This window comes from Podarcis muralis, chromosome 2, assembly GCF_964188315.1.
Source record: "Podarcis muralis chromosome 2, rPodMur119.hap1.1, whole genome shotgun sequence".
Classification (NCBI taxonomy): domain Eukaryota; kingdom Metazoa; phylum Chordata; class Lepidosauria; order Squamata; family Lacertidae; genus Podarcis; species Podarcis muralis.
Window position 1 is genome coordinate 100758222 of NC_135656.1, and position 12838 is coordinate 100771059.

Genomic DNA, 12838 nt, shown 5'->3' on the forward strand with positions numbered 1-12838 from the left:
GGTTTGGGCCAACAGCACCTGGCTAGAGAAAGGCTGTCCCTGGAATGCATTGCTCAGTACTGAAGATGGGGGCAGCATTTATCAGTACTCTCAGTGGAGGGAAGAGCACTCCTACTTAAACAGAAAAATGATGGTGTCTGGGAAAATGAGAAGTTTTCAATGTACAGGGAGAAATTTTTTAATACAGGGCAGCCGGCAGTCATCCTGTTCTTCCCAGTTACAGGCTGATGCGGTGCATTGCAGAAAGTTTTGCCACATGCTCCCTAGTTTGTCTACTACAAAAGACCATGGACCACAATCCTGGCCCAAATTGAGTCAGGTCTAGAGTCGAGGCAATATAGGACAAGATGCTACCATCTCAGGGCACAAAAGCAAGGCCAAGACACCTAGTAGGAAGCTCAGGGAAGCAGGGAATTGATGGAGGCAGGCAGACACTCTCAAAAGCTGATACGTCAGTCTGGTTGCCTGCAGCCTATCTGCTGTTCTTACGGGAAGCTGGGTCAGTGATGACTCAGCAGTGAACTTTGTCCCAGCTGATTCTTATTCCTGGTGTTAGCAGGTAGGATGCAGGGGAAGTCATTGACAGGCACAGCCAAGCACAGGTGCAATTCTTTATCTTTGCAAAAGCACCTGTGTGCATGACATGTATTCTGAAGACCAGTTTCTTCTGCAAAAAGAGAGAGAGAAGTAAACATGTTTCCCACCTATACTGAGAGCCATGTCTAGTGATAAAGACTCTGATGTAAGCTTCTGTTTTTTTAATTAAAAAAAAATCATGTAGGTTAGTTCATTTAATTTTTAATAACTATTAAAAGAGGCTGAGCATGACACTGGATTCCTGTGAGGTCAGAATTCTACCCGCTTAGAGGATGAGGGGCGCTTTCAACTCGTAGCCAGTTTACTCTGGCTCGCTTATTAAAGCATCGGGATTGACAAGGCACCATGGCTCATAATTGGAAAAGTCATGAAATATCTGAGCAGAACTGGCAAATGAAGGCCTCCAGCCAATTTGTCAGCTTGCAGTCTACTCGGGGAAATTTGAACACTACAGCCTTGACTATTTAAAATAATTTTTAAAAGCTTCATCCAGCCTGTTAAAACTGTGAAGCTTTTCATTTATTATGTGATTATTATTCTGGCTGCTGCAAAACTTGAAAATGGCAGGGGTGGGGAAGCCTTTTGCTGGTGTATTTGTATTCATCAAATTGATCTTGGCCCAGAGGGGATGGGCATCGTCTGTCGAAAGAGATAGACAGCATCTGATTGGTTGCTCATAGTGTGCTGCAGTTTGAAACCCAAGGTTACACTGGACTGTGCTGAAGGTCTTAAGCCTGAAGGGAAAGTAAACTTACAGCCTGGTCCATTGTAACTTAACATTGCACAATCATCAGTATTGATGATGGGCTGACATTCTCTGCTGTAGCCTGCAGCTGCCTTACTCTGCCTAATGGTAGAGCCGGCACTATGGCTTACAGCCAAGGTGTTTGACTTAATTCACACATTCCTTGCCACTGAACTGAGAAACATACAGGGCTAATCATGTGTCATCAGCCAACCAGATAAAACTATATTTAACGCTGCTCTGTAGACGTGCAGCTAGAAATTAATTTGATAGAAGATAAATTGGAAGATCAACCAGTTATTGAATAAAATATGTTCATACTGAACAAAAAAAACATAAAACCATACTCTGGAATAACGTATCCTGTCCTTTCAGTGGGTTGCAGTTAAGCCCCTCAGAATTCAGTGAGGCTTAAGTCAGCATGTACAGGGAAAGGTTAGGCTGCCATTTTTAGTTCAACGTACAGAATCAAAGAAACACATACATTATTTGCTGAACTAACACCTCGTTGCAGTTAATGGAGACCCTGCAGGTTTTATAGTTTGCTTGTGTAGCCTTTTAGAAAACCAAAATCTTCTGTGTAGATAATATACTATAAAAGGTTCGTCCCCTCCCTTCTCTTGTTTTCTTTTTATTAAAAAAGGCTGCACTAATTCCTTAATATAGGAGCCGGGCGTTCTCAAAGCAATTTGTGCAGTGCTCCCCACTTCAGAAACCTTTTGCAGAAATCTCCTTTGTTTCTATATAAGCACAGCTCCACTCGCTGTTTTTGAAACACAGGCCTTTAAAAAGAAAAAAGAAAAATCTTGTTGTGCTTTTGAAGTGAGAATCATCCCAAAGAAACTCTAGGTCTTCATTTTAAGTGTGCTATTGTGCCCTTCAGCTTTGCTAATTCTCTTAAGACCTTAGTAGGAAGCTGTAAACAAGGTGGGGATTTAAATCCCGATTTCCTGCTTTATTTGTTGAGGATTTGTGCAAGGCCTCACTTAGCAGAAAACTGAGTCAATGGAGAAAAAGAATTTAAGGGAAAGGGGTTATTTTAATTCTGTTGCTCCTGAACAAAACACATCTGCGTTAGGACTGGAAACAGTGTCTTTTGTAGACATGCCCCTGTCTACAAAATACTTCCTGCTATCTAGGTATGATTTTAATTAATTAATTAATTAATTAATTAATTAATTAATGTGGGTAATAGGTGTAGTAAACTTGTACCAGAAGACATCAGCTTAAAATGAAACGAACAAAGTGGGTCTTTTATCAGAGTTAAACATGCATTATTTATATAATGTTAGCCGCTCTGAGCCCAGCTATGACCGGGGAGGGCGGGGTACAAATAAAAAATATTATTATTATTAATAGGCTAGGGCAGCATCTTGCATTTCTCCTGTCCCCCACAAAGTAGAACAGAAGTTGAACCCCGATACAATGCTTAGGTTGCAATCCTATGTGCACTTACCTGATGGTTAGTCCCACTAAAATCTGTAAAACATACTTCTGGGTTGAAATGTATATAGGATTGCACAGTAATTATCTGAATCAATTTTTAATAGGGTCCAAAAAATAATAATCAGACTGCTCTGTCACTGAAATAGAAATTGCACCTCCACTTAACTTGTCTATGATGTTTAGAGGAGCATCTTTTATGTTGTTTCTTCCAGAAAAGATTTTAAATCTGCTGTAAAAAAAAAAAATAGCAAAAAACCCACACCCCTATGTCTGCAGGTTGAGTAAAAAAACAAACAAACCATGATGGATAAGATTTTAGTCCCAAAAAATCTAAAAGGGCTTATGCTTAGCCAAATATACAGTGGTACCTCGCAAGACGAATGCCTCGCAAGACGGAAAACTCGCAAGACGAAAGGGTTTTTTGTTTTTTGAGCTGCTTCGCAAGACGATTTTCCCTATGGGCTTGCTTCGCAAGACGGAAACGTCTTGCAAGTTTGTTTCCTTTTTCTTAACACCGTTAAAACAGTTGCAACTTGACTTCGAGGAGCAACTCATAGCATGCGGTGTGGTAGCCTTTTTTGAGGTTTTTGAAGACTTTGGTGATTTTTGAAGCTTTTCCAAAACTTTTCCGACACTGTGCTTCGCAAGACGAAAAAAATTGCAAGACGACAAAACTCACGGAACGAATTAATTTCGTCTTGCGAGGCACCACTGTAGTAAAATTAAGAAAACATAATGAACCACATTTCCTTAGAATGGCAGAATCTATTACAATTATTTAGAAATACATAAATAGAAACTGGCTGTTTTTTACCATCCTTCTAGTTTGCTTTTTGGGATGAGTTGTTTTGGAGGTTTGTTTGCTTTCATGAGGGAAAAATTCTCTTGTTAAGTACAGAAGAAATGTGCTCAAGTGGGGTAGATGCTGATTCTAGTACCTTTGGCCTCAAGGCAATAAAGAAGTGTTGCAAGTTGACAATGGAAGCTGAAGACTATTTGATAGAGGCTTGTGAGCCTGGAATTCAGCCGAATGCTAGGGAGCGAAGTAGTTCTCGTGCTTCATTTAATAGCATTTGATGCATCTTATGCAATGCAACGTTTCTCTAAATTGTCTCTTTCTTTATATGTATAAATGAACAGATGCAGATAGAGCTCAAAAGCATGGCATGGATGAATTTATCTCTTCCAATCCCTGTAACTTTGACCACGCTGCACTCTTTGAGATGCTTCAGCGCCTCACTTTGGACCACAGACTTAATGATTCCTATTCTTGTCTGGCAAGTATATTCTTTGGTCTATATAATATCAATACTGGGCACCAAAGTCTGATTTGGGGAAAGTGTGTGCCGTGCCACTGCAATTAGTGGAAGCCGTGCCTGCTTACTCCAGGTCCGAAACTGGCCCCCAGACGTCTTATCTTTCGAAAACAACCTCTGTTGAACCTACTGTCTTTGCTAGCCATTCTGCACAGCATAGGGTTTCATGTTTCCTTTTTAATAAAATATTGACATGTAAATGCTAAGAAACAAGAAACAGAACTGACACTCATACTTTAGTATCCATCATTGCTTCACGTCATATCCTAAGCAGCAATGTCGGTGGAATTGAACCAGGAAATAAATTTGGCCATCACTAAAAGGTAAAGAGACCCCTGACCATTAGGTCCAGTCGTGACCGACTCTGGGGTTGGAGCGCTCATTTTGCTTTATTGGCCGAGAGAGCCGGCGTACAGCTTCCGGTCATGTGGCCAGCATGACTAAGCCGCTTCTGGCAAACCAGAGCAGCGCACGGAAACACCGTTTACCTTCCCGCCGGAGCGGTACCTATTTATCTACTTTCGAACTGCTAGGTGGGCAGGAGCAGGGACTGAGCAACGGGAGCTCACACCGTAGCGGGGATTCGAACCGCCAACCTTCTGATCAACAAGTCCTAGGCTCTGTGGTTTAACCCACAGCGCCACCTGCGTCCCAAAGTCGGTGGAATTGAACCAGGAAATAAATTTGGCCATCACTAACGTGTGTTAAATTCCTGTATATTTTTTAATGTACATTGCTATTTATTGAATGTTACTACACCCAAAGCTGTGTTTGATCCTGCAGTTGGGACTTTAGATTTTACTTGACTTTTGGTGTCGGGTCAGACACCTTCAGAACATTACACTTTTTTCTGTGGAATGCATATACTTTCACAGTTATATGTTATAGTTCGCTTGTTCCTATGATGGCAGGATTACAGTTCTGGCACACCTCCTTGATTGTACTGAACATAATTTATAAAAGTTATTTGCAGCCTTGGACTCACCCTGTATAGCTATGTCTTGAAACCATTTAAATCCTCCAACATAGCTTTCCTCTGCTGAGAAATTCAAATTGTGACTAGACTCACCTACTAGTCTGTTGTTTCAACTACTAGACATAGTAGTTAAAACCCTACACAGCTTTGGCCTGAAGAAGCGTCTCCACCCCCATTGTTCTGCCCGGACACTGAAGTCCAGCTCTGAGGGCCTTCTGCTGGTTCCCTCACTGCAAGAAGTGAAGTTACAGGGAACCAGGCCGAGGACCTTCTCAGTAGTTGTGCCTGCCCTGTGGAACACCCTCCTGTCAGATGTCAAAGAGATGAATATACAACCTTCTGTAGACATCTGAAGGCAGCCCTTTTAATATATGATGGTCTGTTGTGTTGCTGTTGTTTTTCCAGTCAGATGTGCAGGGTATAAGAAATAAATACATTATTATAGGATCCTGGGAGATTTGGAATAACAGGTCAATAAAATTTGCATTGGTTTGGATGTTTTTTTCTCATAATGGGGGCCTGAATGATTACCCTATTGGAGCCATGAAAGGTTTTCCCTCCAGATCAGACTGAATTTGTTTTTACCTTTCATTGCTGCATGATATGTTCTGCAAACATTCTTGTGCTGTGCACATGATTATGTGGCCATGTTTATGGTATGCTTGGATCTGCATTGGACAGGTGAAGGGTGGGGAGAATGAACAGAGTTGTCCTCAGGCTTGGGAAGAACATAAAGGCAGACTTGCAGCTCTGTCCACAAAGGTTGCTAGTAAAGTAAAGTTGTCTGCACAAACCTACATCAATGAACTACGGTACGTCAGTGGCCAATAAGGAAAGAAACAGCTGTCTTTAAAAAGTTTTCTTCATTGATCACCTCAAGGTGATGTCTACTCACCATGAGTGACCAGGTGAACATCTTATTTATCAAATCTCAGCGAAGGCTTCTTTCTGACTACAGTTCCATTATTCTAAATAGTTGTTTGGCTCTGTGAACAATGTTTAAAGTGGGAGGGCATTGCTTACTTGAATTTATTTTCTGTGTTGTTGTTGTTTTAAATCCAAACCTTTGTTTTGAACTTGGCACTGGTGGTTTTGCTGGTATATTGAGGCTACAATTCTACTTGCCAAGAAAACAAAAAGTAAGCGTAACAAGCTATCTCTATCTTACCAATTTTTACCAATATAAAAAACCAGATACCAACCAAGAGAATAGAATGGATCCTAGAGAGAGAGAGAGTTTGCTGCTAGAGACAAGTGAATTCTCCTTTGCTGGCTTCTAAAATGAAAACTTACCGTATTTTTCACTCCATAAGATGCACTTTTTCCCTCCTAAAAAGTAAGGGGAAATGTGTGTGCGTCTTATGGTGCGAATGCAGGCGGGAGGCTCTGCTCAGCGCTCCCTTTAAAGAGCCAGGAGCGTGTATGCAGCTCTTGGGGGCTTTTCCCGGAGGAGGGAGAAGGGCTGCTTCTGGGATTCAGAATTTTTTTTTTCCCTCTTCCAAAAACTGGGTGCGTCTTATGGTCTGGTGAGTCTTATAGAGCAAAAATGCAGTATCCTTGTGTCTAATGTACTGGGTAGCTTTTCTTTCGGAGGCAGCAGATGCTGATTCATTCACCTGTAACATACATGCCTCAGAGAAACCACTATCTATAATGCTCATCTGCATTCCATGTCTTGGCTGCGTATGAGCTTCCTTATAAAATATAGTTTTTCTATTTTACCATTAAAGTTAATGAGATGAAATAAAGCTGCCTTACATTCCTGTTTCAAACACAATATATGGAATAATATGTAATCTTAAACACAATATGTGAAGCCTTTGCAGCCCATTTATTTATAGTTATGTGGATTTCTTAAAGGTGTGTGCATGTGTGGTGAGAGAGAGAGAGACTGTGTGTGTGTCAGTTCCATACTAACAATATCAAGCCAAGTTCTCTATTTGCTGGGCTTCACACAGCTTGACTCACTAAGATTTTTTTCAAGTTGAAAATAAGATGTAAATACCAACTGGTTCACAGGTGATCCTGCCATGACTGGAAGCCTGGTCCTGAAGATAACATGTAAAGAAAATTGGGTTCCCTCCAAGTAAGATCTGCTCAGAACGGACCCACTGAAAGTAATGAATCTATGTTAGTCATGCCTGTTAACTTCAGTGGGTCTACTCTGGGTAGGGCTAGCATTGGATGTAACTTATTGCTAATTTCCCTGCTCAGGAGAGAGCACATCTGCTCGCATGTAAGTGAAACTGTGTGAATCAGCCCATAGTTCAACGCTGCCATAGATGAGTCAATGCAGAGGCGTCCCGGGGGAACTCGAGCAAATGTACCAGAGGGCCATGTCTCTCTGAGTTTAGAATGAATACAGTACCCCTCCCTCGCTGTTGTAAAATGTGCCTCTACAGTTGTTCTTATGGCAATTCTTGCTCGCTCTATGACAGTTTCATAGACAGATAGATGCCCTAGAAACAGCATCCTTGCTCTTTCTTGAGCCACCGCTGTACAGCTTCGCTTGATTCCCCACAGAGGCAGAGATTTGTATGAAAACAAAGAAATTGACTCATCGCAGATAAGACAGAGGCGACACGTCTTGGCAGGGAGAAGCATTTGGGGGAAGAAGCAGAGGTGTTGTTGGCACCATTTACTGAAGCTGCCTGCCACAGTCTTCATAGCCATAGGCTCCCTCTCTGCAAATGGCCTTTTAGAAGATGCCTCTACTGTCCATCACTGGTACTCACTCCCATATTTTAACACTGCAATTGCTGCCTTTCCGCTCTGCGGATTTGACATGCGGTGACTTAATGTGCTTTGTTCTACTACTCTTGAAACGGACCCAAAAGCTGCAGAGATAAGCATACTTTCTTTTTTATATATGAAATGAAAACTTGCATTCAAACGTTCTAAGAGTTTGAAACACACACACACCCAAAAAATGGTGGCATTCGGAGATTGCAGAGTTTCTGAAAATGTCAAACTGGATGATTCCAAAACATTCCGTATTTTTGAAAATCAATAACATCTGCGATCTAAATATTCAATGGGAAATGCCTGAAGGCCTAGTCTAAGGGTGTTATATGAATAGTCTTTCAGTAGCACCTGGGATTTTTTTGTCAGTTGTTCAATTCAGAATCTTTAGTATTATTATTTGTTACTTTCCCATTTTAAATATTATTCTAAGTAAAAACTATTTATTTTAGGCCATTTTGTAAACTAAAATGAATGCTACAAAAATGCAAAATGAAACCATTAATGCCATTTACTGATAAATGAACTAATATCAATCCCTTCTCCTTCTGACATTACCTCCTCTTTCAGCCTCCTGGCTCTCGCTCAAGACCCAAACAAACTGAGAGCTCCTCCTCTCAGAAAAATAAATAAATTTCACAGCAAAGAAGGTTCCTGGAACCTTCTGACACCATTCAAGTCTCTTCCTCTAGGCTTGCTTTTGATGGGTAGGCACAAAGGTAGATAGGGCTTCCTCAGGCTGCCCACAGCTGTGTCTCATTCAGTACCCAGCTTCAATCCACACAGCCAGTTCCAGGCTACAGAGGTTTGGTGAGCTACACGTTGTTGTTGTTTAGTCATTTAGTCGTGTCCGACTCTTCGTGACCCCATGGACTAGAGCACGCCAGGCACTTCTGTCTTCCGCTGCCTCCCGCAGTTTAGTCAAACTCATGCTGGTAGCTTCGAGAACACCATCCAACCATCTCATCCTCTGTCATCCCCTTCTCCTTGTGCCAACATCTTTCCCAACATCAAGGTCTTTTCCAGGGAGTCTTCTCTTCTCATGAGGTGGCCAAAGTATTGGAGCCTCAGCTTCACGATCTGTCCTTCCAGTGAGCACTCAGGGCTGAATTCCTTAAGAATGGATAGGTTTGGTCTTCTTGCAGTCCATGGTGAGCTACACAGAGGTCCCCAAAGATGGCAAAGAAGGCACCCCTCTACCCAACAGTTCTTGCTCTGGCCCCTGCGTACCTCTCTTGATGCTCCCTATCCCCTATACACTCAATGAGGTAAAAAAAAGGAGGATTGTATGGATCCATCCACATCCCAAATTACCTATCACCACATATCTTTCTTCCTTTTTGTTTTGTCCTCTTCAATAGCTGTCAGGTTTTGAGGAATTGGCTTCCTCCCCCGTGGCAGTAAACAAAAGATCAAACGAAAGGAACGTCTTACCAGTTAGAATCTTTAATAATCACAGCGAGAGAACAAAGAACACATCTACTAGAAATGGCAGTGCTCCCAGTTAAGGGTCACCCCCCCCTCCATCCCTATTAATCTACGTCACTCCTACGTCTTGTAATCTGAGCTTGTACCCTCTGCGCTTTCTGTTCTAACACTTTCTAAACTCTCCATGTCCTTGGAGCAGGGGGTGGACGCTGTCCAGAGACTGTGAATCTGTTAACTCTCTCTTTCCCAATGCTGCTTCTCCTAGCTGTTCCCCATCCAGTATTTCCCAGCTTCTGCCTTCAGAACTATGTCCCTCTGCAAACCACTGTTCCAAGTCTATACTGTCCTCCTGATCCTGAGAAGATGCAAGAGGAGGGGGAGGGGGATCCTACCATTCCTCCTCAGTGCAGCCCTCCTCAGCACGGTCCCTGGCAGTAGGGAAAGCCATTCATGAAAGGCAAGTCACCCTGTTCACGGGCTCCATTAATAAAATCTGCAGCTTTGGGCTTTTCCGCCGTTCCTGAACTGGGAATAGCAATGGTGTTACCATTTGTGGAGTTTGCACCTGTGCCTTATAAGGTTCTCCACTTTAGACTCAAGCTTCCCAATACATTGCAGAATGTTATCTGGTAGGATGTCAAGTATTTTCTTCAGATGGTTACATAGTCGTGGTCCCAACAAATAGCCCATCTACCGTTTCCCTGTTATCTTCTGCCAGCACTTTTATGCATTTTTTTTCCTGTGGTTCAGTGTTCATTCACGAAGCAGTGAACTGCTTTCATGCTGAGTCTTGTATGAAAAACGGAGAATGGAGCATCATTCCACAATGGAGCCAAAAGTCACCAGAATGAAGCCAAGTTTATCAGAGGACAAGTTCTATGGACTTCTTCTTCTTCTTTAAGAATAATTTTAGCATAAATAGCAATCCCACGAAGGTGAAAATTACCATCAGGCCTTTCTAAAACAATTTCATTTTTATTTCAGGAAAGATGGGGGGGCATGCTCAACAGATGACCACCTTAACCTTCATTTATCCAAGATATTTGGTTGCAAAATGGACTTCAACATTGCTATAACAAAACGGATAGATCCCTAGGATCATAAAGGCTAAGTCTCAGTTGTATTCCAGACACCTTGTTCCCTGCCGAAAAAGTGAGCGTTTAGAAGGTGCTGCGTGAGTTTCTTGATTTGGGTCTGGAGATGGAATAAAGGAACAAAGGACACCTGAAGTGAGAAGAACAACCATCTGCTGAAGTTACACCATCTCTAGGAGAGTTTCCATGGCAAGCATAGTTCAGTTTCAAATGGCAAATCCCATATGAGAGCCCATGGAAGTGTCAGTGACACGGTAGGATTCCCCCAGTAAACAAATTGCAGTAAGGAAGGAAGGAACTGTAGTAATAATAATAATAGTAATAATAGTAGTAGTAGTAGTAGTAGTAATAATAATAATAATAATTTATTATTTGTACCCTGCCCATCTGACTGGGTTTCCCCAGCCACTCTGGGGGGCTTCCAACAAAGATTAAAAATACATTAAAATGTCACACATTTTAAACTTCCCTGCACTGTAAGTGTGAGAAGCCAGCAAAAGCTACGCCAGATCCAAACTCGTTCACGGAGCCAGCCAAAGCCTGGCAGACAAAAAACAAGCCTTTAAAACAGAGTTTGATTTACACCACCCTTTTTGCTGGTGTATCTTTCGCTGGGTTGCCAAGTCACATGACCGAGCCGAACAGAGTCAAGATCCAGCATAAATCTCACTATCCAGTCCCTCCTCTACCACTCTTCTGGAACACCTGTTTTTCAAGGTTTATTGGGCACTGGCTGAGCTAGCATATCTCCAGCTGAGCCAGGGTTGGAGATCAACCACATCCTAACTCGCTCACCCTGGCAGATCTAGGGTTATTATTCGGGCCCCCAAAATCATGAACTGCAATTGGGACTAGAAAAACCAGAGCACACAGACAAGGGTCGACCTGGGAAGACATTCTAGGCAATGTTTGGCAAGCTCAGAAAAAGGAGCCTGTGGACAAAAAAGTCAAGGAGGAAACCGAACTAAGGAGCAAAATAGATTCACAAATGCAAGACCGCGAAATGAAAGGTAGATCTGCAAAGTGGTTCTGGCCGCCAACCTGCCTGAAACCACCCCCTGTTCCTTTTTTCCCTTTTCTTTAGGGGATGCTTAGAAGCTGCAGCTAAATATCAAATATGACATGTTACCCTATCAAAGAATCACAGAACTGTAGATTTGGAAGGGAACCTGTGGACCATTCAGTCTACCCCCCACCCCCTGCAGTGCAGGAATGTGAAGCTGCCCTATATGGGGATCAAACCTGCAAACCTTGGCATTATCAGCACCGCACCCTAACCCACTGAGCTATCCAAGCTGACTGACCCCGTCCCTGCAATCCCCTATATGGCCTTGTAGCCATTTGGATCTGTAACCAGCTCAGCAAGCCTCCCTTGCCAATGCACAATCAGGAATGCACTCCAGGGCTTCTGATTGTACACTGGCAGGTGCATTGACACCTGCCCCTCACCTGGTGGCACAGGAGCAGGTGAGTGTGGCTTGGGGAAAATGGTCTCAGACGAGACCAAATCGGAACCCATGCCTCTCTCCCTGCTTTGCATATCCTGTAGCCTAATGAAGAGTTCGGTAGAACTCGAAAGCTTGACATCGTTTTGTGACATGTTGTGATATTAAACCTATTGCCCAACTGTAGATTTGGGTGTTCTTTCCCTTCCTCCCCCCCCCCCCCGGAAGTCTAAATCCCACTAGAAATCAGCAGCGTGCCTTTTATTTTGCTTTCCCTTCGCCCTGCCCCACACACCCCAGACAGACACAAAGTATGGGAAATATTTTAGTCTCAGGCCCGCCCCCCCCCCACTAAAAAGCAGAATCCCGGTAGCTCTCTCGAAGTGGGAAGAGAGAAAAGAAGCCGCCATCAGAGGACTCTCGTGACAGGCCACCTTCTGCGTTATTCTCAATCAGCGTCTTGGTTTTCACACATGCGCTTTCTGGCGACTGGAGTAATGAAAGGAACTGTATCTGCTCCCCTCCCCATGCCTTTGATTCTGCCCCTCATTATTTTCATCCCTTTTTCAATCTGTTCTGGAGTTGGCCCAACAAGGATAAGCAAATCCCTTCGATGGAGTTTCTTAATTGATATTTCTTCAACTCTCCTCAACAGTAGCTATTTTGGCATCCAGAAAAGATTTGGTGTCATCCGAGTGGTAGAAAATATATTTTAATCTTTTCACAGCAGCGTCATTTCAAAGACGTAGCATTTGGGGTGGCAGATGGGGTGGCAAACAAGTTGCCTAAAGGGGCAGGGCATTGATCTCCTCCCTGCAGGAACTTTTCAATTAAAAGATGAAAGATTCTGCAGTTTTGAAGCACGATATACGCACATCTTATCAATTGTTCAGCATCCCTATCGATACTGAAGATTTTTGTTTTTGTTTTTGAAAAATGCCTTTGTTATCATACTTAACAGAATTTCAAATTAGGTGAGAGACAGTCTACCTGAGAAGCCATCATCGCTGTCACCATAAGGCACGTTCTCCCGCCGTAAAACGATGGTA

The 12838-nt window shown here is 42.8% G+C and overlaps 1 protein-coding gene across 24 annotated transcripts in view; it reads left to right on the forward strand.

Moving 5' to 3' along the window:
- CADPS (calcium dependent secretion activator) overlaps positions 1-12838 on the forward strand; it is a 337672-nt gene that overhangs the window by 190370 nt on the left and 134464 nt on the right. For all 24 annotated transcript variants that reach the window (XM_077925069.1, XM_077925070.1, XM_077925077.1 and 21 more), the window contains exon 12: positions 3929-4065. In XM_077925069.1, coding sequence (XP_077781195.1) covers positions 3929-4065 — 137 coding nt within the window. The remainder of the gene's footprint in view (positions 1-3928; positions 4066-12838) is intronic.